General features: G+C 43.7%; 1 protein-coding gene across 1 annotated transcript in view; it reads left to right on the top strand.

The window, feature by feature from the left end:
• DOCK1 (dedicator of cytokinesis 1) overlaps positions 1 to 26,937 on the top strand; it is a 564,538-nt gene that overhangs the window by 416,179 nt on the left and 121,422 nt on the right. Inside the window, exon 30 of the mRNA XM_077126402.1 lies at positions 22,776 to 22,854. Coding sequence (XP_076982517.1) covers positions 22,776 to 22,854 — 79 coding nt within the window. The remainder of the gene's footprint in view (positions 1 to 22,775; positions 22,855 to 26,937) is intronic.

A 26,937-nucleotide genomic window follows, 5' to 3' on the forward strand; every position in this document is an offset into this window, starting at 1 on the left:
GACTGCCATCCAAGAATCTGCTGCACAAGGTGGTTTTGGAAATTACCTACTTGATGTGACTCCTGACGGGATCTAAACTAGAATCCAGAGCTCCCAACTCCTGGCCCTGTGTGTACTTAGCAACATATTATAAATTCCGAAATCACAAATTATTTCAGGTGCACAGAGAGGCAGAGCCCTATGTGAGGAGCAAGATACCTGAGGTCCAGGTTGGACATTTGAGAATTACCTGTATGAACATGGCAAGCAAAGGAAGATAGAAAAATCATATGATTTTTAACAAATCAAAGAATTCCATATCATATCAAGCTTTAGGGAAAGAAAAAAAAGTTGATTCTATGTTTCTTCACCAAGATTGCATGGACTAAGCCTTTTTCCCCTGCTCCAAACTCAGATTTTGGAAGAGTACAGCGTTGTAATTCAGGATTCTTGAACAAGAACACAGCATGTGTCCTTGCACCCAAATCCACAGGCTTATACAAAAATACACATTTAATGAGGTCACAGAGCTAATACAGAAGTGGCTGAAATATATAGTGTGAGCCCAGAAAAATCTGTCAGCAAAGTCTCAAAATAGTTTCATCAAGGCCTGTCAAATTGGGGGAAATAATCCAATAAAATGATACAGTAGTGTACACAGAAGCATCGGCTCATTTTAGCCAAGTACAGTACGGTGAGCAAGGCTGTGGGTGCACATTTGCTTATTTCAGGGGAATTTCTACGTTCCCCACTCATGTTTCTCTAGACCTGGATGGGTGGGGATTCTGCTTTCTTGGTAGTGGGGGGCCGTTCCAAGTCCACCCACACTTAGTTCCTCTCCGGGGGAAGCGGAAGGCTGCTGTCTCGGCCCTGTCCTGTGGCTTCCTCCTGTCTTCTCCTGCAGGGTAATGCTGTTTCACAGACCCACGCTTAGTGACCTGGTCAAGGCCATCCTTTTCAGTCAAAGGACATACATCTTTGCCAAAATCACCCACTGTCCAAGGAAATAAACCCAAGGTGTAAGTCTGAAGTCACGAAACTAACAACTCAAACAAGAGACTGTCACACAGGAAAAAGAGACAAGATGCAAAGCAAAGCCTTTTGCTTTTAACACCTTATTCAAAATAAAGTCACAGCAAACAGAGGACGGATGTGTTTTCCCTAACTCTTCTTGAACATGATTTCTGATTCCTAGAAAAAGGCAATATAACCTCCTACATTCTAACCAACATTTTGGAGATTTACTTTTGTGTAAGTGTAGTCCATCAGGATCCTTCTCCCTAAATTTCTAGGTAAGCATACATGCTGACAAGTTTGACCTGCGGATGCCTGGTACTCTGGAATTCAACCTGAGAACAGCTCTTCTAACCAACGAAGGTAACAGGGCTCACTCCCATGAGGTCTTTGTCTTCTGAGTTTGATGGTTCCATGGAACATGTTTGCATGGATGCATCCACATGTACGTGTAGTGTTAGCATTTTTTCCCTCGCTAACGCTCAACACCATCAGGCCCCAATCCTCCCTAAGGCTGGACATTTGTTCTCATTGATAAAGGCACAGCCCTGTACTGGGCTGACTGGGCAAGCCCACTGGCGTAAGGGAGAAAGAGCTGCCCAACCCACGCCCTGTGGCCCAGGACCTGTCACAGGGCCTTCTGTCTCCCAGGGGCTGCTCTCTTCCTCTGCCAGCATTGCCCACCCTCCGTGGCAAATGCTCTGACTCTCGTCGCTGCTCGTATGTGGCTGTCTGCCCATCTCAATCCTAAGGACTTTGGAAAGCTGGACTTGATTTTTTCATCTCAGAACTCCCAGCGGCACAGGGCAAAGAACGACACATGTTTTCTGAACACAAGAAAACCTCCCACAGTGTTTTGCATTCATGAATGCCAACCACGTCTGCTAATCTCAAATCAAGAGTGCTGAGCCCCTCCGCGGATCCCACAGGGGTGAGCCAGAGTGGGGTTCACATATAAACGAGTTTCTGGACCCCAGCAGGCAGGATTCCCTGCCCACAGCCATTCCTCTGGAGGAACCCAGGGTGACTTTGAAGCCAGCCTCCCTCGACTGTGCTTCGTTGGCTCCTCTGAGTTTGAGGGCTTGGGGATTCTGTCACCTTGTAGCTACTCATTTTCAACAGAACCTAATGCCGGGGACAGGGTGCACGTGGCTTTCCCTGCACCTGAACACATCCATGACTGTTCATAACTATCTAGAAAGGTAGCAGCTTCCAGGCCAGAGAGCATTCAGAAGAACTCACAACTGTGCAAAGCCCACTTATAACTGAAGTTGCTCAAGTTGTTTTGGACTCTCCCCTCGTGAGGCCTGTCACAGAGGTCAGCAGGTGCAGCTGCCCTGGGCTCATTCAGAGCCTGCCTTGGGGAGCCATCCTCACCTCCGCTCCACTGCCAGCTTCGGCCCTTTCATTCTTTCTTTTTCCTTTCCTCAGCTTGTGGGTAAGAAAAATCATCTCTCAAATCATGCTTATAAAAAAACACACAGAACAACATATAATCCTACCTCACACTAAATATCCCCACTCCAACGGGAAACATTTCCATGGCCTGCCCTTTCCTGTTTTCAGGATGCACCAAAAATAGACATCATTAAGAGAACCTGGGTCTCTGGAGGAATTTCATGTCATGAGCAGGCTCATCAGCCAAAGTGTAAAAACAGGTGTGTGCAAGTTGGTTATGAGTTGAGAGAAATATTTCCAGTTTCAAATCTGTGGGTATGGAAAGTCAATTATTCTGAAGGGCACAGAGCTCCAAAAACCATCACATAATATTGGTTCCACACAAAACCTCTTAACAGAGCAAATCAGTTGTTATATCAGAGGGACTACTATAAAATAAGAAATTAAAAACAAACAAGAACACAGCACACATGGAGAGACCTTGAGCAAACCACAAACACATGCAAGCCCAGAGCTAATGCCAGGTGGGTGCCTGTGAGAGCCGAGTACCCCCAGACTCACCCTGCTGGGGCTTTACTTCCCGATCAAGTCATTCTGCCATCGGAGGCTAAAATCCCAGGAGGCTAAGCTGGGCTCCACATATGTGCAGGGGACTGGGAAGCCAGGCCTGCAGGCAGCTCTTTCCGGCGGCCACCAGAGGGGCAGTGAGAGCCCCCTACCTGCCGGCTGGCCAGTGTGCTGGAGAAGGAGCCACTCTTTAATCCTGGACTAAGAATCCCTGCTGGTGAGCTCAGAAATGACCATCGGGATTTGTATGAAGCTCTCCCAGGTGGATGGCATGTGATGCCTGCAAACCGGGGAGAGACCAGAGTGATGAAGCCAGCTGTGCTAAGTTTTTCCCTCAAAGGCCTTCTCTTGCATTTGGATGGGCAGGAAGCTGCCTTCTCTCCACCCCACAAAACTGAAGCCTTCCCTAAGGACAAAGGCAGAAAAGACAAAACTAAGAAACCGGAAAAGATGAAAACCAATAGAGATCGCTGAGTGCATATGGTGCAAAAATACTGATCATGTCGGTAAGAAAGTTGTTTCCAACCCTGATTTGCTTTTCCTTTAAAGAGGACATTCAGTCATAGCTTCACTATAAAATTGATTTATTGCATTGAAATAATTTCTGTAGCAGGGGAACTAATTTGATTGTGCAGCATAAAGAAAATGTATGTGGGACAATGGGGAAGAATAGAGCCAAAATGAATCCAATATATTTTAATCTCTGCAATACAGATTATATTTTCAATTAAGAAGCTTAACTTGCATGTGTTTGGCTGGCGGGAGCTTCCCGGAGCACTTCCTGCATGTGTTTATGAGTAATAAGTCACTTAGCATTAAGGAGGTAGACGATCATTAGCCCATGATCACCCAATTGCCTCCCGCTAATAGTAAAGTCAATGCACACCATCACTGTGGTCGCCTCCGGGTGCTGAGGAGTCGAGTAATGTGGAACGAGAAGCTGTTGCTTTGGTGAATACGGTTTACGAGACAGAATAAGGAATTCTGGAATCCCATCCCCTTCAGCCCAAGTAATGCCTGGCTCCCTAAATTCACGGTGGGGTGAGAAGGTAGCAGAGAGTGGCAATATGTTGGAATGGTGTTGGTTCTTTAACTCCATGGAGCATGGGCTTTGCAGAAGCAGACTTGGGTATTAGTTCCATGGCCTGCTCCAAGCCATGTCCTTGGAGCAGCTCACTCGCTCTTATCCTCAGGGACTCCTGAGGCTAGCCCTTGTCCAGTAACTGCTTTGTGATTTGCGCCCCATGTTTTACATCCTGAATCTCATTTGCTCTTACATCAACCCATGAGGGAGAACCATAATTATTCACATTTCACAGGCAGTGGAATCTTAAAAGGAGCACATGAGATAACATTCAGTGCTTTTCTGTACCTCGCCACTGCTCAAAATTGCTCATTCATGCCTTTCTCCTCCCTGCTCTTAGTAGCTTCCTACTGCAGGGATGACTCTGGGACCCGGCTTTGTAGATGCCCAACATCTGACCCATCCCTTTCCCCTTTAGCACAAACATATGATAATGATAAGACTCAAAGAAATAAAGGGGTCATTAAACATACACACACATGAAATAAAAACAAAAGGTATCTGGCAGGGAGAAATGAAACAGCTGTGGAGTTGGTGTTTTAAAAAATCTATTCTGAGCCTTTTCAGAAGGCTGGCCAGGAAGGTCCAGACCCACCAACATAAAGGGCCAGTGTAGCCCAAAGAGCAGTTCTGTAAGTTGGTGGGGATGCCCATTGCTCCCCATGTGCCTGGGAGATGTCAGGTTTGATAGCATCAAATTGGACCTTGTGGCCTGGGACAGAGGAACCAGAATGAGGTTAGGGTGAGGGAAGGGGGACTAGCTATAAACCAGAGGCACGTAGGTGAGCAGTAAGTGGACGAGAGGAGCTGGCATGAGCCCAAAACTGGACATCAGGAGGGAAGGGAAGGAGAAATCAACCAAGGTGGCAAACCCAATTTGTAAAATCAGGCCATCACATCACTCATTGGGACATTCATTCATTCTGGATGTGTCAGTTAAGTCTCATCAGAAGCACCTGGTCTAGGGCTCCTGGGCTCTGAATATTCCCTCCGTCTTCTCGCAGCCTTATCTTGTAAGATTACTCCTTCACCTTCTAGTTTCTTCTCCCAGCACTGACAAGCTCATCTTTTAAAATGCTCCTTTGACCCCCCAGCCACCACCATCTTGTTCTTCTCCTCAAAATAAGACTCACAAGAAGAGACCTGTCTTCAATTCCTGGCTCCCCTTCCTTTTTATCCTGCTCCTTCTCCTTCGCTGCATCAGGCTTCTTAAATCCGTCCTGCTGTGGTTACCAGTGATATCCTTGTTAATAAAACCACATCACCCTGTCCCCTCCGATTTCAACCTGGTTGATCATGTCCTCTCTATTAAAATACTCCTGCATCCAGCTTCCGTGGCCTCATGTGTTCAGAAGTTACTCTGGCATGTCTCAGTGCTCTCTCTCTCTTTCTTCCCCCTCACAGGCTCATGTTCTTTCAGGATCAGTAGAAATGCTGGAGTTCCTCAGGGCTCTTGTTCTTGGCCTTTCTTCTTCCTCTCCAGTCTGTCCCTGGTGATCTGTCTTTCACCCCTGAGGATCCGTCTACACATGGAGTCAGTTCAAGCTCTGTACAGACACGCCATACCCAACCTTTCATCTGATCCCCTAGACTTGGCTGACGCACCAAGTCCCCGAGACAGAGCACAGAACTTCCCTCCTCAGGGGAGGCATTCTCACCATGCTCCAGGTAGCTTGAATGGCCTCCCCTCCGTTGCATGAGGCAGAAGGCCTAGTTGTCTTTGAAGTCTCCCACCCCCTGCAGTTCAGTTCATTACCAGTTCCTGACGCAAAGAGGGTACTCAGTCTGGTTAAAGAATGAGTAGGCATGAAGGAGAGACTAAAGCAGACTGATACAGGCGTGATTTTCAAAAGAAGGGGTTGGGGAACTGTGGCCTGTGGGTCCAATCTGGCCTACTACCTTTTGGTATTTTGTGTGTGTGTGTGGCCTACAGGCTAGGAATAGTTTTTACATTTTTAAATGGTTGAAGAAAAATCAAAAGGAAAATATTTCATGACAGGTGAAAACTATGTGAAATTCTATTTTCAGAGTCTATAAAGTCTTGTTGGCACACAGTCATGCCCATTTGTTTATGTACCATCTGTGGCTGTAACAGGTGAGTTGAGTTCTTGAGAATTTTATACCTGAAAGTACAATATCAGCTTAGAATTAAAGGGACAGAGAGGACAAAATGAAAGAAGGCTGTTGGATCCCCAAAGTCCATGTTTCAGGAAGAAATCATTGAGTATAAAACTACTCAACTACAAAAATTTGCTATCTTTAATGAAAAAGTAAGATGACTCTGAGGGCAGAGTCATAGACCACACAAGATTATTCTCAGACCTTGAAACCATATTGAGTTTGTCCAGCTGGATTTTGAAATTGTTTAGGGACAATGACTCCTTCTTTCCTTCTACTTCTCCATTTTTCAAAGGGAATGTCTGTAACTATTATCCTATGCCTGCCCTACCATTGTATTTTAGGAGCAGGTATCTTGTTCCTTGACTTTCATAATTCAGAAATGGAGAAAAATTGTGTCTGAGGATGGAGTATCACCCATACTGAATTTAGATGATTTACATGGTGAGATTTGGGACATTTGAACTGAGGAGATTTAGATGAGATTTGGGACCTTGAGCTAGTGCTGAAATAGATGATGTTGGGGGATGTTGGCATGGCATGAATGTATTTTGCATGTGGATTGGCCATGAGATTTGGAGAGCCAGAGGGCAGACTGTTTTAGGCCAAATAATGCCCGTCCCCCCAAAGAAGTCCACATCCTAATCCCCAGAACTTTGACCATGTTATATTACTTGATAAGGGAGAATTAGGTTGTAGGTAGAATTAAGATTGCTTATCAGTTGACCTAAGGATAACAGTGAGATTAACCTGGATTATCTGATGAGTGCAATGTAATCACAAGTGTTTTTAAAAGTCAGAAGAGGGAGAAAAGAATCAGGGTCAGAATGATGAAATGTCAGGAAGATTCAACCAGCATTGCTGGCTTTGAAGATGGAAGTAGACAATGAGCCAAGAAATGTGGGAATCCTCTAGGAGCCAAAAAAGGCAGAGAAATGGATCCTCTCCATTTCGTTGGAAGGCATACCTTCCAGCACTATGAATTCAGCCCAGTGAGGTCAGCATTGGGGTTCCTTCTTTCAGAACTGTAAGGTAATAAATATGTATTGCTTTAAGCCACTAAGTGTGGTGATTTGTTAGAGTAGCAATGGGAATCTAGCACAATCGGGAAGATCACTTTTGAGATTCCTACTTCAAGTCTCTCCTGCATTGATGCCATGTCAGTGATCGACTTCTTTTGACCTTGGGCTTCCCTCTTTCCAAGACTTCCAGTGGTGCCTTCCAGGGGCCCTAGGAATAAATCTATTCATATTAGAACTGCTGCACCATCCTCTTGATTTAACCTGACATTTGTGGATTTTGTTCTAATGACCATTTCATAAGATTTTTTTCATCTCAGGAACAAAGTCATTTCTTCATCTCAGTGTTCAAAATCATTAGGTTTGTTGCAGGTGTAAATTTTTGATGCTGTGTCGTAACACTTAGGGCAAGTGGGTTGATTCAGCCTGTAGTATACAGACTGAGTGTTTATTCTCCTTTCTACCTTAAGCTCCTCAAAAACTCTCAGCTCTCTGTGGAGTTCCCTGGTCCCCTTTAACCCTCTGCTTCCCTTTTGCAGTGTTCTGCTTGTTTGCTGGGGCAGGGCACTCCGAGAGCTGGAGGCCTGAGCAGAGAAGTCCAGCAGCAGCAGAGCCTCTAGTCTGGCCATTGGTGAGTTCTTCACCTTGTGCCACCCACAATCTGTTTCACACAGTTTGGATGCTTCAGAGGTCAAGTCCCCTCATGTTCGAGCCCAAAGAATCCTAAAGAATAATCTGGTCAAGCACTTATATTTGTAGAGGGTGGACTCTATTTGAAAACCATCGCCAGAAAGTTGCAGCTCTTTAGCTCCTTCCCGCTTTCTCCAAGTTCGTTCTCTTCCATGCTCAGTCTGCATTTGGACAGAAAACACTTTCTTTCCTAATAACCTTCTGGAGCTCAGTGAGGCCTACTCATGTCAGCCAGCCCCTGCCCCATTTTTGGCACACCCCAGAAATGAGCAGCTGCAACCAGTCTGGGACTGTGAGGCTGACTCATTCATAAAATGTGTAAAATAATGTTTCCTGGGAAAGCTGGAGACATTGTCTTCCCCACAACCACTCTATAAACATGAATTCAGATATGCCAGTAGAACTTGCTCCTTTTATGCCATCCTTCATGCACACCTTCTTAGTAATTTCCCCTCCAGCTGGAGATATCTTACCGATGGATACCTCTGGGATTTTAGCAAAATTCATTTGTTTCCCTGTAGCCAATCATACTGGCAACAAAGGTATGCCTTCTAAATTGTGGTTTTCCTGATAAATGTTCTACAAGCCACACGTAGTTATCTAAAAAAGGCTACTTTTGTGGTAATGCCAAGCAGGGTAGTTAAATCTCTGGCATGTTTCCTGTTTGGGAGTGCCTGGGTCCAGGTTTCAGCATTTCCCTTCTCCAAACCATGTGGCTGGTGAGTGACTGGATGGGGAAGAAGAAGTCATGATGTGACTTCTTATTTCTGTACTGCTGCCTGCTAGCCAGGTTACCTGGGTAAGCGGCAAACCTTCCTGAAACTTAGTTTCCCATCTGTAGATTGGGGCAAGTAAAGGAGAAAGTATATGAGGAGCTCCTAGCCCGATAGTGGCTTGGAAGTACTTGGTCAATGTCAGTTTCCTTCCCTTTGCATGTGAGAAATGAGCCTACTTTCCTCCTACTATGTATTTCAACATCCAAGTTGGTGTCCCTTGTCTCCCTTGCTGCTGGCTGGTGTCAAGGTTCACTGTGAAATAAGTCAGTATGCGTCCAAGTCTTGTTCCACTGCTTGAAAGTGAGGTGCAATGGCAGAAGTGGGGGGACTACTACAAGGGAAGATGCTGATCATACAAGACTGGTTCTTGATTCTTGAAGAGGTATCAGGGAGATGGATCCTCCTTCCCCCAGCTTAGCTACGTGTTGTCAGGGGATCAATGAAGGACAAAAAAATAAGAGTCGCTGGACCATTGAGAAGAAGTGAACTGTACATGCTGACTGAGTGGAGACCCTTGTAGGAAGAAAAGCCTACTGTTGATGCCATCAACCTCTGGACCCCAGCTAGCAAAGATGGGCTCAGCAGAAATAACTCATCTCAAGTTCATTTGACAACCTAGCACCAGCCATACCTCCTGAAAGTGGCCTTAACAGTCATCTGCCTGTCATCTCATACTTGCCATCAATCGGGCATTTGTTATGTCAAAATGGAAGCTTTGAAATGACTACAAAGTTGATTTTCTAAGGGGCAGAGATAGAAGACAGTCCTGTGTTTGCTCCCAGACCCCCCACCACCACCACCACCACTGGGCTTCCAGGGTAGGACTGGAGGCTTGCACATATCTTACCTCATGGGCAGGTATTCTTTCCAAGCTAAATTTGCAGATGTGCTAGGTGGGGTTCATTCCAGCACCAAGTCACGCCTCTGTTAAGTGGGAAAGCCACACTGCTGGGAGCTGACCAAAGGCAACTCTAGGTTGTTTTTCATAGACACCATTAACTTTCCATCGTTAAAAGTGGGTGAAGTTTAGCTATTCGTCCACAACTTTGATACCAGGTAATAATGGGAGAGTCTCAGATCAAATTGTCCCACACCTACTAACATGTACTTACACTATTTAACGCAAACTGTATACACAGTCTGCTTTTGGTTTCATGAAGCCCTACTTCTCTGTCATTTCAGGTGTCCTGCCTCTACCTTGCATGAAAGATTCATTGAGGCAGATGAGACAAAATATTCTGGAGGCAAAATTCAGTTAAGCTTATGGTCATCATCAGACAAACAGAGTCCTCCAAACCCATCACTTGATACTAGAACATGGGCTCAAATCTCAAGCAACATCTCCAGACCCTGAACTCCTTCAATCTAAATTCACACATAAGTGGGGGAGTCCCTAAAATATTTGAGCTAATCCATTAATCTTACTTAGCATAGATTTCAACAATGAGAGCCCATTTCTATTATATATTATGATCATTAAGAAGGCACTAGTTTCACAAAGGAAAGCCACTTGTAACATTTATTATTCTAAAGCCCCTGCTTTTGATGAGCAAGGAGAGCTGAAGCTCTTGCCAGAGCCACTCGGCCACAATGGGGCTTTCTGATTAAAGATTGGCAAGCCACAGACTCTTCACAGTATATTCCTTAAACTAGCACTCTCTGGTGAAGTATTTGAAAGTAATTTGCAGATTTCCTGCCACTTATGCTGTGCTTACTATATGCCAGGAAGTGTTCTAGTCACTGTGCACATTTTAGCTCATTTAATCATTATCACCTGGGAGGTTGATGTGCCTCTCTATACCCATTTTATAGATGAGCTCACAGGTCCACACAGCTAACTATTCAGTAGTTTCGTTGTAGACCATTTATTCCTTGTATATACTCTAATCACCATATAAGCTGCCTCTCAACACCAACCAAAACTTGCACCTAGTCTTCTAAACCTCAGGCCAGTGTTTTTCTTGGGGAGAAAGCTAAGGCTTGCTTACTGGTTACATTCAAGGGTATGAAGACACCAACTGTACATCCAGTAAAGAATAAACAAGACAAAATGGTCTTAATATTAGAAGACAGCCAATTTTAACAAGGAAGGATTAATTGGTTTATAGGAATAAAGTAGAGGAAACTGTCCTTGAGTTAGGGGTAGGTGGTTATATTTTCTATTCTTGAGTATCATTTTTTAAATGATGGCTAGACCAGGGTTGACAAATTCTTTCTGTAAAGGGGCCAGATAGTGATTTTTTTTCAGGTTTGTACACTGATTAGTCTCTGTCACAAGTATTCAGTTCTGCTGTTGTAGCATGAAAGCAGCCAGAGACAGGATGCAAATGAGTGGCCATGGCTGTGTTCCATTAAAACACAGATTAAAGAAAAGACTTGGTCTGTGGTCTGTAGTTTACCGAACTTTGAGATTGACGCTGACTGTGGATGTGATATATCTGACTTTATGTTTCTCTGCTTATGGTTAAATATGGGTATGGGAAATTCTAGCTCCATCTGTTAGTGTACTGGGCCACACAGTGAAAAGTAAGCCTCATCTCCTTAGTTTGTATCACAGGAATTACATAAATATGAATGACTCCTTAGGTATGGTTTATGGACTACTGAGGAAAGAATCATTCTTCAATTCTGAGCTCTTGTGGTATAGGTTGTTCCACTGAATCCAGAGAACAAATGAAGTTGGAATCAGACTGCATCACAAGCTTTAGAATGAATTTATGCCTGTTAATAGAAAGTGTCACTCAGGTGGATTGCAGCAAAGCTGCCTCCTGCAAGCACCACTCCATTCTCTCAAGACTTGGCTCCAATTGGTATTTCTAACTTTATCTCCTGATTTCCCTTTCACTAAACTGAGTCTTTCATCTTGTCACAAGTGCTCAAGACAGCAGAAGGGCCAACAAAAGAGAGAGTTCTGTGGTGACAGTCTCTCTTTGAGTTTCGTCTTGGGTTGCTAGAGAATATTCTAGTAGGGCCTAGAGAAGCCAGATAGGAGTTAAAGTTTGTGGCTCCAAGGGATGGATGAGGAGAAGGGCAGTGGCCCCCAATGACCCTCTTCCCTGTGTAATATCCTCTTACATTTGGGTGGAGCTATGAATATGCTGCAGTGTCACATCTGTGATTATGTTGCAGCAGCTATAAAAAGGGGTCTTGCACATGTAATTAAGCTTACTCATTAGTTGACCTTGAGATGAGGAGATGATCTGCTTCGGTTTAATTTAATAACCTGGGCCTTTAAATGGGGGGAGATTTTCTGGCTGCTAGCAGGAAAAGAAAAGAGAGACCTGAAGCAGGAGAATTCATTGCTGATTTGAAGGTGGAGGGGCCTATCTGAGAAGAAGGTAGGTAACCTCTAAATGCAGAGTGCAGAGCCTGGCTGACAGCCACAAGGAAAGGGGACCTCCATTCTCCAACTGCAAGGAACTGGATGCCAACCATGTGAATGAGCTTGGAAACAGATTCCTCCCCAGTGCTACTAGATAAGACCAAGGCTGGTCAACACTTGACTTCAGTCTTATGAAACCCCAAGCAGGGAACCCAGCTAAGCCAAGCAGACTTGTGGTCTACAGATCTGTGAGAGAGTCAAAGAGTGTTTTTTATGTCACAAAGTATGTGTTAATTTGTTACACAGCAGTAGAAAACCTACCAAGGAAGGTGGACCTCCCCTAGGTAGGTAAACTTTCCTTGATGACTGTTGAATGAGCCGTGGATGAGCTGAAGCCCTGCTGGTATCCAGTCTCTATAGTACCATTAAGACACACAGTCTCCAAACCTGTGCACAAACCTTGCCAGCCTCCACATTTCAACCTTTGAAAGTCAACACTTCTGTGAAAGTCTTTGGCCTCATTTTGGCAACTCATCACAGACAAAGATAGTTGAACAAATGTGTTCCAGACACTTGGCAGTTGAATGATGGTAATTCTGAGCCACAATGAAAGCAAAGAGTTGAGAGCTTGGTTACAAGATTTTCTCTTTTCCTAAAGGACTGCACAATAGCTGAGCTTTCATGACCGTTATTCTCCTAAACTCTCCTTTGCCCACTACAAACTGAGAAGATCCTTCAGAGGCATCTTTCAAAGCAAAGAGCAAAGAAGATGATGGAGGCCTTCATCTCTCTCTTGCATCTCTGTCCTGCTTGAAATAATAGCTACCAAATTATTGACCAACTCCTAGACCCAGACTTTTTACAAAAAACACTCCTCCTATTCCTTCACCCATAGCCCTGTGTAAAGAAGACTGGGGTTCAGTGCTGTTAACTAAATTGCCCAAGGTTGCACAGCCTAAAAGTGATGGAGCATGCTTTAAACCTACTTCTCCACCTTTGTGTTTGTTTCCTCTAGTTCCTCTCTAAGGGTGGACCCCACATACAGTGTAAGGGAAGCTAAATGAGTAGTGAGCAGAGATTGCCAAACCCCAGTGGGAATGTGGACCTGTGGAAAATGTCACTGACTGCCAGTTAGCTGCTCCCAGAACATTCTCAAGCACCCAGGTCCCTGTCCTCATTTTTAGCCTGTGGTCAAATGAGCCTAAAGCAAATTACTTTAGTTTGCTAAATGACTGAAATGCCCATTAGCCAGTCTTGAAAATCAACGAGGATAAATTCTGGGTAGAGTTGATATATTCTGAGCTTGAAATAACTTAAAAGGAACATTCCCTTTTGTAACTATCCTAGTTTCTCTTTTAAGAATTTTTGCCTCCAACCCTATAGTTAAAGACTCTGACCACAATTTTTTTTCTTGGCTCAGTAGATAGATTCATTTAGGCCATACTGTGTTTTGTACAAGATACACTGCTGGATGCTGTGGGGAGCAAAGATGATGAGTTTGCAGTAGGGCTGGGGATGTGCCATCTAGGTGCTGATGTCCTGTGTGGCATTAGGCGAGAAGTGACATTCTGGGGTCATAAAGGACTCTGGGCATATCATCGGTGGTGTTATTTTAAGATTCCTGTTTGTTTCTCTGTTTATGCTCATTCATTAATACCCCACTTACTCCTATAACACTTCTGAACAGCCTGGCTCTTTGGGGAGTAAAGGTCTGGGATTTCTTGTTCCAGATGTTTGGAGTTTGGAAAATACTCCAGTGATACATAATCACATACTTGCTTACACTCTTGGAAAGCTGATCTTTAAGACAGCCAGCATTTTGCCCAAGGAATGGGAGTCAATGAATCTCACCTCTGCCCCCCACTTTTTCTCCCTCTAGCCTGGGTCATGGCAGATGCATCCCCTGTTCTTTAGGCATCCAGCCAGTGGTCATTGGAACAATGGGAGGATCCTGGAGGCAGGGGGAGAGACCCCGTGGTTGGATGCCGGGGCGTTGGTCGAGAATCTCTGGGGCGATTGGTGTATAGTAGACCCAGGAAGCAGGTCCCTCGTTTATTGGCTCCATGACTGATTCTTGGAGTCAGAATATGCCCTCCCCTTTCCAAACCTCCAGGGTGGCGTTCTCTACCTCCTCCAGTGACTTCTGGAGGCTTCTCAGCCCCCTGGCAGTCACTGGTAGGCATTTCTGAGAACCTCAGCAGGGTATATTTGTCTGTTTTTCTTGTAAGCTTATAGTTTCCAGAGGGCAGGAATCATGATTTACATGCCTTCTTTCTCCAGAGACCCAGGGCAAAGTCTCTGTGCACTCATTGAAGACACAAGCAAATGACCTTACCTGCAGAGCATTGTGGTCCGAGGCATCAGCATATTATTGGGACCCTCCCCCCCTTATCCAAGGTGTCACCAAATCAATCAACACTTATTTGGTGACTTTGAAATAGATGGTCCAGACAGGGCCAGAGAGGGAGAGGAGAGCCAGAAAGAGGAGGTAGGAGTAGGAGAATGAAGGTGAGTGGTGTCTTTAAGATAATTTGAAACCCAAGCCTTAAATAAGACTTAAGCTAAAGGGTGGCTTGGTGCCATAGAGGTGCAGGTAGAAGGGCCCCGCTGGCCTTGATTTCCAGCTTGCTTTGAGCCCTAACATTTGGCATCTTCACTTTAGGGCTCGATTGGGCAGTTTATCTCCTCTAAGCTGTGGGCGGGGCTATTAAGATCTGTTTGATCAATGAGTTTTGCTTCCTGATGATTTAAGGTACAGAATAGAATTGAATCCCAGCTTTACAGGATCAGCAAACATTTTCTGTAGAGCACCAGATCGCTTTGCAGGCACGGGTACCCAATGCTGCTCTTGACAGGCACGGATGGGTGAAGCTGGGCGGCAATGAAACTCTATTCGCAGATCCAGGCGGCAGGCCATAATTTGCTGACTGTGTTTTGAGGGAAGGAGGGGGCCATTGTAGCCAGCATAGGAAGCTCCCCTTTCCAACCAGTGTGCCTTGGCCTGTGGGAAGTGGCTGTAGTAGCATGGAGTGACTCTGTTCCACACAGAGAGAGCTACACATGTGTGTGAGTTGCAGCAATAAATGGCGCCCTTTGCTACACGCCTGCAAACGCTGTGCTGAGCATCTTTCATAGGTTCTTCTCTCTACTCCTCCCAATAACCCTGTGAGCCTGGGGTTTATTGCCCATTTTACATACAAGAAAAACGAGGCCCTGGGAGCAAAGGGACCCACCCAAAGTCACACAGCTTGTAAGTGGGAGTGGTGTGCATCCTGAGCATTAGCTGGAAGTATGGGGCAGTGGGTCCCCACTATCTGCTGTCGTGGGCTCCCAGGATACTCCATAGGTAGTAAATAAGGCAGGCGCTTTCCACTGCCAGATTAACTAGCAAAGAGTCTGAAAAAAGAACATGTTCTAAGTCTTTGCTGTGAATTGCCTTAAACCTGGCAAAAATCCCCTTAGAAAGCATTAGTAAAATAATATGGGAGGAGGTAAGGGATGGGGCTGTAACTGAAACCGTACGGCCAGAAGCTGATCGCGGTTGAAGCAGAGTAGCGTACATGGGTCTCTTACTATTCTATTTCTTTATATATTGGGAATTTCCCATAATACGATACAAACAGGAAAATATTTCGGGGCTTTCTTTAAGTGCATGCTGACTTCACTGCCTGGAGTTCCTGGGACAGGCAGCATGGCCTGGTGGAAGGAGCTTGGCCTGGCATCCCAGGCTGTGCAGCGCTCCCGGGAGGGTCTGCTCGTGCTTGCGTGAGCCCGTTTCCTCATTGATAAGCACCTAGGTGTTTCAGACCTCACGAGACTCGTGAGGATAAATGGCACCATTTATATGAAAGTGACAGTGGTGCCTACTACATGGTGGCATTCAGTAAAAGCTGGACACAAAGCAGCCGAGTCTAGGGGCGGGAGGCTGGCCAGTCCCCAAGAGGAAGCAGGAGGAGCCCTTCCTGAGTCTTGGGCTCCCATTGTGTCCCATCGTCTGCCTGGGCAGATCTCTTGGCCACTGGGTAGCATTTGGGCAGGAACCTGAGCCAGACAAGAGATGAGGGCCCAGGGATGGAGCCCCCATGGGAAGATGGCACGGGCGGGAATGGCACGACAAAGCTCAGGTGGTCCGGGGATCCCTCTGCCCATCAGCATCCCAGACAGAGCCTGCCTCTAGCAGAGCTGGCCATCTGGAAGCTTCAGAGCAGTTTGGACTTCATTTAAGAGTTGGATAGATATGTGTTCTAGTTTGTAAGCTGCCAGAACATGAAATACCAGAAATGGAACAGCTTTTAAAAAGGGGAATTTTGTTAAGTTGCAAGTTTAAAGCTCTAAGGCCATGAAAATGTCCAAATTAAGGCACCAACAAGAGGTTACTTTCACTCAAGAAAGGCCAATGAAGCTTGGGGTTTCTCTCTTGACTGAAAAGGCACATGGTGGCATCTGCTAGCTTTCTCTCCTGGCTTCTTGTATCATGAAGCTCCCTTGGGGGCGGTTTCCATCTTTATCTCCAAAGGTCTCTGGCTGTGTGGGCTCTATTGGTTTTGGTAGCTCTAAAGCTTTTTCCAAAATGGTTCCCTCTTATAGGGCTCCAATAAGGAACCTCACCTTGAGTGGGTGGAGACACATCTCCATGGAAACAATCAAAAAGATACCACCCAGCAATATTGAATGAGGATTAAAGGACATGGCTTTTCTATTAAAGGATAATAAATTCAGACTGGCATGATATGTAAGCCTTTATTGATTTGGACAGAAAAAAAAAAAGCAGCTCTTGGGAAAAAACAAAACACATGATTGTGCAGACAAGAAACAAAGGCAGTTGCACCTTTTGGCTTTAGCACTCCTGGCCCCAGATGTTTATTTTGTTCTTATTCTCTTCTTTAAAGACTCGGCTTCTCCGTGGTGCCCGTGTCTGTGGTGTAGGCTGTACCCCAGTGCTCCTGGCTTCTCACATTCTGGCCTCAGCTACCCCTCCCGGTGCCATTCCTAGTAGGTTCCAGTGACGTGATTCTGCCCAAGTCATGGGGCAGGCCCCACCCAGCCCTCCACCCTCGTGCATTTCTCTACCTCTCCTTTACCAGGAGACTTTCTTAGAAATACCTTCGTTCTGTGCAGGTGGGTTTCATTTCTCAGCCTAAATCCCACTACAGGACATGGGTGACCCTATTTAGTCACTGCCTGGAAAAGGAGTCACCTGCAAGCAAGGGGCTGTGCTGGAAGACGGGGCGGCTGAAAGAGAGTATTCATTACCTCTCCTCCCCATTTAATCGGAGCGATGGTCTCTGTGTCTCTGTTATCACATCACCTTAAGTTCCCTCTCCTTCCCAGCATTCCTGAATTATGCGGAAATCATTTCAAGGCAAATTTCCAGCTACTACTACTTGACTCATTGTTCTGCAGGATAGAATCTGTCACTTTTAATTTGTTTCCTTTTTTTCCATCCAATTTGGGAAAAACATTTTACATTTTCCACTCAAAGCAGCTCTTGTTTGGATGCCAGAGGTATTTAAATGCCTTTATATTTAACTGTACCATCTAATTATGTAACTTAAAGTAAGTTTAGGGGAGGGGAAAAAATGAGAAAAAAATAAGGCTTAGTTTTCCCCCTGGAAGTTCGTTCAATGCCATCTTGGATATTTTTCCCTCTGTAGTAATGAGGCACCACATCTTATTTTTATCGGCAGCAAACACCGGGTAACAGAGATGCTGGAAATGCCCTAGGCGCCATCATAATAGAGTCATTTTGGTGACTGTAATTGTGCCAGGAGGTTGTAATAGTTAAATTGGTTCCTGATTGCATTCCACTTGCTGAGTTCCCCTCCACTCGATTAACACATGATTATTTGGGACTGGGCTGCTCTTATAGCCCGGTGCACATTGCTTTTTGATAGGCAGCTTTTCCGAGGCATGGGCTGGAGCCTTCCAACCCTGTGTGAGCCAGACAACCATCAGCCGTGTGTGTGCAAGGCAACCATCAGCCCTGTGTGTGCAGGGCCACCACCAGCCCTGTGCGAACAAGGCAACCACCAGCGCTGTGTGTGCAAGGGCAGAGCGGGGGCTGGGTGTGTGGGCCCAGCAGCCAGGCCAGCAGTGCCTCCTCCCGAAAGTGCACAGGTGCGCCCCGGCAGGTGCAGCCCCGCAAGCCACACCCGGTTTGTCTCTTAAAGACCGCAAAAACCTAGACCAGGTCTTCCCCTATTACCAAAGTTACTTCAATTTTTATAAACTGCCTGTGGAGTCCATGTTGTTAAAATGAGAGTTATATGTGCCAATATCTCTTTCTTACCTTTAATCCGAGGTTAAGAGAAAAAAAAAAAGCCCACAGATTCAAAGTTCAACGAGGCTTCCGGGGGCTGTAGGTTAGTTTTCGGAGGCCTCAAATGCTGGCCGGTTTCACCCAGATCATGTAATCCATGGAACATGCGCCACTGAGATCAGATATACAGTTGGATTAAAACTGTAATTGGACAAGCATGCCTGTTTGTGTGTATGTGAGTGTAGAATACAATTAAGCTTGCATTGACACCATTGATACTATAGTACAAATTTGTTTCTAGTGGGAGTGCACCATGGTTAAATATCAGAGAGAGAGAATGGAGAGAAGAGACTGAAGCCAGAAAAACTTCTTGGTTATTTTTCTTACTATTTGACTTTGAGGATGGACTATCTCCATCTCTCTTTGTCCCAAATTATTTAAAACAGGTAATACTGGGAAAGGATTAATAAAAATGAGGGTTCTGACTTCCTAGATGAGAATAGGTTACCAAGAAGTATGAGATAAATTTCTTTCCATGGGACCATTAAAAATAAAATTTGCAGTCATCTGCCTTTGAATAATGTGACTGTCTTAGAGATACAGCTTCTAGACCTAATGGCTTTTTAAATCCATTTAGAGTGATGTAATTTGCCATGTGTTTCGCTGAGCATTTATTTGTTTGATTTTATCTTCTAAAAATTTAGACTGTAAACAAATCCTTAATAGATTAAAGATAGTGGAAAAGAATTCCATGAAATACGGGCTTCCCTTTTTTAAAAAAAAAAACATTTTGACCATCTGGGAAAGCATCCATGAAAACATTTTATTCTCACTCCACTTTGGTTTTCAGAAATCATTTAATTCTCCTGGCTCAGAATAAGACATAAAACATGTTTGGTTCACAAGGATGATTGCGCTTTTCCCCAAGTCCCTCAATTTCCTGGCAGACCTGTCCATACTTCCCCCCTCCTTCCACTGTCCCCGTGTCCCCTTCCCCTACAAGCATCTTGTCCTCTGCTCCTTGAGAGTTGTCACCTGCATTATTCATTTCTTCTCTTCATTGTGTCCTGACACTTAAGTGCAATAACGTTGAATGGTGAGGATTCAGGGAAACTCAGATTGGAGAGGGTGAACAGGGATGGAAGTCTGTCCCTGCATGCCCTCCCCTGTCCACTGCTGGGTCAAGCTTGGTGGATTCTGCATTCGGACCAGAGCAAGCTCAGACTGCTTTTGCTTGCTTTGTTCTTTTCTGTCAGAGTGGCATGATGTTCTGGGCACACAATGTGGCCCTCAGAGATGTTGACACAATTATAAACTTACAGTGCCTTATATCAGAACACTTCAGAACATGCCCGGCTGGCAAGGGGGCCTTTCCGATGCCCTGGAGGATACCGATATGAAAAGGCATTGGTCCTCCCATCAAGGAACAAGCTATGGAGGTGAAGAGAAGAATAAAGGGGCAGAGCCCAGCTGTGAATACCCAATGCCCGATGAGAAACTCAGAAAACAGGAAACTATAGAAAACTGAAGCCCATAATTAATAAAAAAGAAATCTACATGGAAGATAAGCACTTCAGGGAGAGCCAGGAGCTCCCAAATATTCTAGCCTCCCTGAGCTCATTCATTCATCCATTCATTCCTTCGTTGCTGTGACAAATACCTAGTGACCATGTATGACGTTCCAGACACCAATTTGGCACTGGAGACACAGTAGAGAAATAAAAACACACGTGGTGCTGCTTTTGCGATGCCCACCATTTCCACGAGCTCAGGAGGGCTTCCCTCACCCCAAGCCCAAATCCCACAGGGATCGAGTCATCGGGTCCACTCTCCTGTCCAGATGACCTCCTGGCAATCGGGGCTTGTCCGTGAGCTGGGTGGAGCCTGGCTGGAACCCTTCACTGTCTACATCCTGCTGTCCAGTCACTTGACTTAGCTTGTGCCCTGCTCATTTCCCTCTGTGACTCCAAGCGGATTTTTATGCAAAAGCTTCTAATGTGATTTTCTTTTTTATTTTCCTAGTTTGAAATTTATTAGCAATAACGCATATAAATGACAGCTAATAACAAATAGCCTTACCTAAGAGTTAGTCTCTGTTTATGCTGCTTCTCACCTAGTTAGATCATCGATTTGATTTCAGTAGATTGTGGGGGGTAAGCATGGCTAAATTGTAATCCCGAGTAGGAACTATGGGATATAATTCCTGTGCATCCTGGATGGTTCTATTGAAATGACAGCCCTTGGAGCACATCATCTGATCTTTGTTTACTGCCATTGATTATGGGTTTTATTTGATCTTTCCTTTCATTTTCCTCATACCATTTACATTCCGTGTTATTTGTTTTTTTGTCCCGGCTTTTTAAAAAATTTATAGGGAATCTAAATTATAGAATCTATCTCTCAGCACTGCTCTTTCTCAGTTGTCAGTTCATTAAAAAATTTTCGTTTAGCCTTCATATTATTTCAGCATGGCATGTTTGAAAAAAAAAAGTGATTTTGAGAAATATCTTTATATAACTAGCTGAAATTGTTCCAGAGCTTAATTAGAAGTAGCATATTGCAACTGTTTGGGTGCTATCTTGAGGCAAAATAATTACCCTGTAATAATACACATTCTAGCAAACTTGTCATTACTGTCATGGAGGGCTGGAGACAGCGTCTTTCCTCAAGCTCAGAGGGACCCTTGGGTAGGCTAGTTGACAGCCAAGTTCCAAAGCTGAGGGAAAGAAAGTTGTATTTGTCACTGGCCACCAGCCCACTGTTCTTGTGCAGTACAAGAGCCCACCCTAGGAGTGATGGAAGCTGTGGGTTCTGGTGACACTTGAGGATTCTCTGTGATCACAGGCATTCCTGCCGTGCACGTCCCAAGTGCTGCCCCATCCCAGCTGCCAGGGGTCAGATGGGTCTGTCCTCTCCTTGACTGTGCACCCTGGACTTCCGAGAGCCCCGCGCCCAGCACTGGAGGGCTAATGGGGATTACCAGGTGCCCTGTATACTCCACCCAGGTCCTGTATTCATGCTTTTGTCCTGGGCCCTGCACTGACTTTGTCAGGGTGTCCTTCAGGTCCTGTTTGCAGCTTTTTTTTTTTTAATAAATAAACAAAAATTCAGCAGGAGGAGCTATTTTTCTAATTGCACTGGGCATCCTGTACTTTTATTTGTAACATCTGGGACCCGTATGGCTGACGGGTGCTGCTGCCCGGTCTGCACGCTTGATTAATGGACAAGGCCAGGCTCCTGGTGCCCCTCCGTTAATAATCACTCAAGTGACATGAAAACACCGTTTTCCTCTTTCTCGATTTTTACTGTCTCTGGACAGAATTCAAACAACTGAATTCAGAATAATTGGATATATATAGTTTTTTTAAGTTCCTGAGAGCACAGACTCCATCCTGGGCCCTCTGTAGCACCTGTTTGGGTCCTAGATCCTGCAGCGAGGTCTGCTAAAGAAATGATGTCCAGGAATCCCCTTTCCTAGAGCTGTGCGTGGTAGGAGGAGGCCAGAGGCGTCAATACCAGTGGAAGGGGGCAGGCACAATGCTGCTGGGTGATGATAGAGTCCTTCTTAGAGCTTCTGTGATAGCTGAGGCGTGGGGAGTGTCTCCAGGCATGCACGGCCAGAGAGGTGATGCTGTCAGAAAGCACCAGTTACTAGTAAATAACTGAGATTTCTTTTATACTTTTTAGCTACTTCCTGCTTTCTAAACAGAGGGATTTAATTAAGTTTATTATCTGTGACATAATGCTAACTCCTCTTGCATCCTGCCTGTCCTCGTGCAAAGGGAGACGGGAATTTTTAAAACAAGTGTCTGCACCAACCTTTATTATTGTAAACACTTTCAAGGGCAGTAAAACAAATCCAGTAAATGATCAAGCTTGTGCAAGACATAATGCAATGGAATCATGTGTGACATCCCGAATTGCGTATTTTATTATTAACAAGTGAAAGTGGAGGTACTGAAGAATTGACATTTTGCTCTGGTTGCTTAAAATGGCATATTACCAATAAATCAGTGAATTAACAGTGCTGCTAAAATTCTTGTCAAAGCTTTCGTTTTTAATAATTTTCTTTTAACAAGTGAAAGTGTATTAATATCTTACTTCCAAACATAGTTAATATTGCAACAAACCTTTCCACACCTGGTAACTCATTTATAACTGAGCTTTCAACTGCTTAACTTTTAAAAAAACTGCTGGCTAAGGAAAGACCAATTTAATAATGTAACATTAAGACATTGTGACTTGAGAAAAGGATTTAATTTGCACCTTTTTTATTAGTTTTTTTAGTGATACTTGTCATATGTTACTTTCAGAAGCTGTTATTTTGGTCTGTTTCTTTTATTCTGCGTGTACTAATTTCCTTCATTAATTCGGAGAACATCTGCAAATAATTCGCTGGGTTTTACATTGCAGAATCATACTGCTTTTCACATGACCTAGAGAGTGCATGTCCCAGACAGTCTTGGATTATACCTAATTGAAATGCCAAACCTACAAAGGTGCCAGAGTCAAAGTGTGTAATTATGTAATTTTTCTCTTGATCTTTCAGAGTCTTCCTGCGAGCAATTAATCAGTATGCAGATATGCTGAACAAAAAATTTCTGGATCAAGCCAACTTTGAGCTACAGGTAAGAGAACAGGTAGATGTGACCTTTGTTGAGCAATAATATTAAAACAAATTGCTGATCTGAGCCAATATTTTCTATTTCTAATACTCCAGTCTAATTGGTCTCCCATCAAAAGTGTGAAAATGAAATTTACAATGTGTACTTTTGGAGCCCGAGGAGTGAAAATTATACCTTCGGGGTTTTTGTTGAATTTAGCAAGAAGGGACTGAAGTTGTTTCAGAGAGGGACTGTTGGATCAGTGTGACAAGCAGAGACTCTCTGAGCAGAGCAGGGAGGCCAGCACGTCTTGTAGCTGTGTGGTTGCCAGCTCATCTCAGACCATCCTAGCAGGGAAGAAAGGATTAGCAGAGGAGAGGATGGTTTGCATCACTGAGCTCAGCTTCTTTTTGGGACTTGGTTTTCCCCTAATATGTTCTCTTTGGGCTTTGTGATCTGCAGGGGCCATTACCAAGCAAAAGTCCCCTACTGCCATGTCACCCCGGGCTGTGGTCAGCTGGTACATCAGTTTCAGAGGTGCCCCGTCAGTGTGTGCTGTGAGTGCACGTGCGTGTGTTTGTGTGTGTGCATGTGCACGTGTCTGTGTGTTACAAGGACTGATTTTGTGTGGCATGATTTCCTATTAAGCATCTGGTATTTGTAACTCACAGTTCCTTTGTATTCTGGATGTGTTTCTATTAATGATGATTTCATTTGCCATTATCACTTGGCTCAGTTTACTGCTGCAAGTTTGCAAATAAAAAAGACAACCAGATGCAGATGGCATGTCCAGTGTCTGGGCCTGATTAGGGCATTGTTCACTGAGAAGGAGCCAGAGAACTGATTCACACCCAGTGGGTGGTTCAGCTCAAAAATGTTTTACCAGATAATGAAAGTGAGATATCCATCTACTTTCCATTTTGCAGTAAGTCTAAAAAAATTAGAACTAATTTGATGCTTAGGTTTTTTTGTTTTTTTTTTTCCACATGGGCAGGCACCGGGAATCAAACCCGGGTCTCCCTCACAGCAGGTGAGAATTTTGCCACTGAGCCACTGTTGCATCACCCAATACTAGTTTTTATATTAATTTCTAAGGGTGTTATAATCTTATTCCCTTTAAAATATTTTTTATTTTAAATTTATTTTAGCCATTTTTAGTTTAAATTTCTATTTTATTAACATTATAGAATGTAATATATAATCAGACACTATATGTCTAGAAATGTTACTCATGCTTTTAGAATTTTAATTTTTATCATTCTGCTTAATGCTTTTTTTATGTCACAATACACAGATATATATTCACTGTAAAATATTAATGCACTATGAATCAGTAAATCAAGTGAAATATGACACCTTTTCTTCCTATCCTTTTGCTGATTCTCATTTCCCCTCAGCAGGGAAAACTTCTAATTGGTTATTGTGAGTGCTTCCTAGCTCTTCTCTCTATATATATACATGCTCGCTTTTGGCTTTTATCTTGAATTGGGCCCTATCCTACGTGTTTTATGGTCCTCTGTTCTTCCGCAGTACAAACCTGCCAACATTTTTTCAACCATTCCTGTACGGATGACCGACAGGCTGTTTCCAGCTTTTCACTGTTATGAGCCATGCTGCCATGAACGATCCTGACAAATGCATCTTGGTGCATAAATGATATGAAATTTAAAATTCGATGCCATTGCTAAATTACCCTTCTAAAATGCTTGAGCAATTTGCAATCCCATCAACTTTCTCTCTCAACCTTTCCTAAAATCTTCTCCATTGCCAATATTATTCATCTTTCAAATTTTTGCTTCTTATTTTTATTGGCATTTTTCCGATGACTAGTTAAGCTGAGAATACTTAATGGCTGTTGGATTTCTGCTCTGAACTGTCTGACCATTTCCTTTGCTTGTTTTTCCATTGGATTATTTGTCTTACTTTTTTGTAAGTTAGAATTCTTAATATTGCCTAGACATGGGTTTAGTTTTAACCTATGGAAATACTGAATTTTTCTGTAGTCAAATCTGTCAGTCATTTCTTTTATGACTACTGCTTTTGTTTATTTGTTCTGTTGTTTTGTTTCTAGCTTTTATGTATTTATAACATTTATATAGAAGAGTGCACAAATCATAAATGACAAATTTTCACAAAGTAACACATGTGTACCCAACACCCAAATCAAAAAACACACACTGGAATCTCAAAAGCCCTCATGTTCCTTTGCAGAAACTCGCAACTCTTCCCAAAATAATCACTACCCTAACTTGTAATGCCGTAGATTAATTTTCCCTATTTTTGAAATTTATATCAGGGGTTGGCAAACTTTTCTTAAAAAGCCAGATAAAGACAGTCTGAAATATGCACTATTTGACTACTCAACAGTCTACTGAACTCTGAAGCTGCTTGCTATTAAGGTTTTATATTTTGCTCGACAAATCTTTCCTTGCCTCAATAATAATAATACATGTAACCATTTATTAGGCGGTTAGTATCTGCCCATGCTTTCATAATTTTTTAAAACACTTTTGGGCACTTAATCCATCTGAGATTTGTATAGTTAGGGTAGGGGTAAGGAGCTAACTTCACTTTTTCCTACTTCATTTCTTGAATAGGTTCTTCTTCTCCCATTGATTTGAAATCCCACCTTTACCATAATTGGAAATTTATGTGCACATCAGTTCTATATTATGTATTCTTACCATTATGATTCAATTGCTATATCTTTATATCCAGCAAGCAGAGCTCTTACATCCCCATTAGTTTACTATTACGAAGTTATTTTAATATTCTTGGGCATTTTCTCTTCTATATGACATTTTAAACCAGCTTAAGTTTCTTCTTTTAAAAAAACGCAATTACTTGGATTTTATTTGGGATTCCATGATAAGTAAGTTTGGGGAAATTTTTTATCTTTCCAGTATTTACTTTTTCCTGTCCTCTACAAGAATATATAGGTCTTCTTCGATGTCTGCTGTCCAGTTTTCTAGTTTTATCCACATGGGCCTTGCATATTTCTTACTAGATAGATTTGTTTGTATTTTCATTATGTATTTGTGAGTGTGGTATCCTTTTCCCTGGCATAGAAATTATTACTGTGTGTTTTTTCATTGTTTCATGAGACTGGCTCCCTGGATTCTTCACCCATCCCCGAACACCTCAAAAGTGAGGTGCTCCTTAGGTGCAGGCTAGACTTTGCCCTTTGGCAGGTGTGAAATGCAAGTTACTATTGATTGAGAGATTGGCCACCCTGGAGAGCCCCCGCCCTCCCACCTCCAGGTGACAGGTTCGGGTGCCAGATGGCCAAGTCTGTCCCCAGCTCCAGCTCCAGGCACTGATGGGTTGATGAGATGGGATCTTATGTTCTTATGTTAGCTGGGCCCAATATCGATCTCTCTCCTGGTGCTTCCTTTTCCTTTAACTAATCAACCCTGCAGGCTGCTAATTCCCCTTCTGTGTCCCTCTGCTCCTCGCAGGCTTGCCTCTTGTTTCTGGCAAGGACAATCTCCTTAAACCTTTTCAGAGTAAATTGCCAATCTGATGCTCTATTATCCCCAAACGCTGTAGCCTATATCCCCTACAATCAAGGACTTTCTCCTACTTAACTACAATAAACTACTAAAATCAGGAAATGTACCTTGCAATGCATCTAATCATCAGACCCCATTCACGTTCCCTCAGTAGTCCCAATAACCTCCTTTATAGTTCAGAACCACACACTGCATGCCATTCTTATATCCTGATTCAAGGATTGTATTTAGTGTCCACGTCTCTTTCATCTCCTTTGGGCTGGAACTGTTCCTCGCTCTTTCTTTGACTCTTGTGGCCCTGGGTACACATATCTTCATGATACGATACAAGTTATGCATCTTTGGCAGGAAGATCACAGAAGTGATGCCATGTGCTTCATCTTGAGTCATGTCAGGGGTGTACCATTTCAGTTTGTCCCGTGATGGTCTTTATTTATTTAAGGTGGTATCTGCTAAGCATCTCTATGGTAAAGTTGCCCTTTCCCCCCGTAATTAATAGGTATTTTATGAGAAGGTATTTAGCATTATATAAATATTCCACTCCTCTAACTTTTAATTTATTCATTTATGTATATTAGCGTCATGATCATGATGT

This window comes from Tamandua tetradactyla, chromosome 13, assembly GCF_023851605.1.
Source record: "Tamandua tetradactyla isolate mTamTet1 chromosome 13, mTamTet1.pri, whole genome shotgun sequence".
Lineage (NCBI taxonomy): Eukaryota > Metazoa > Chordata > Mammalia > Pilosa > Myrmecophagidae > Tamandua > Tamandua tetradactyla.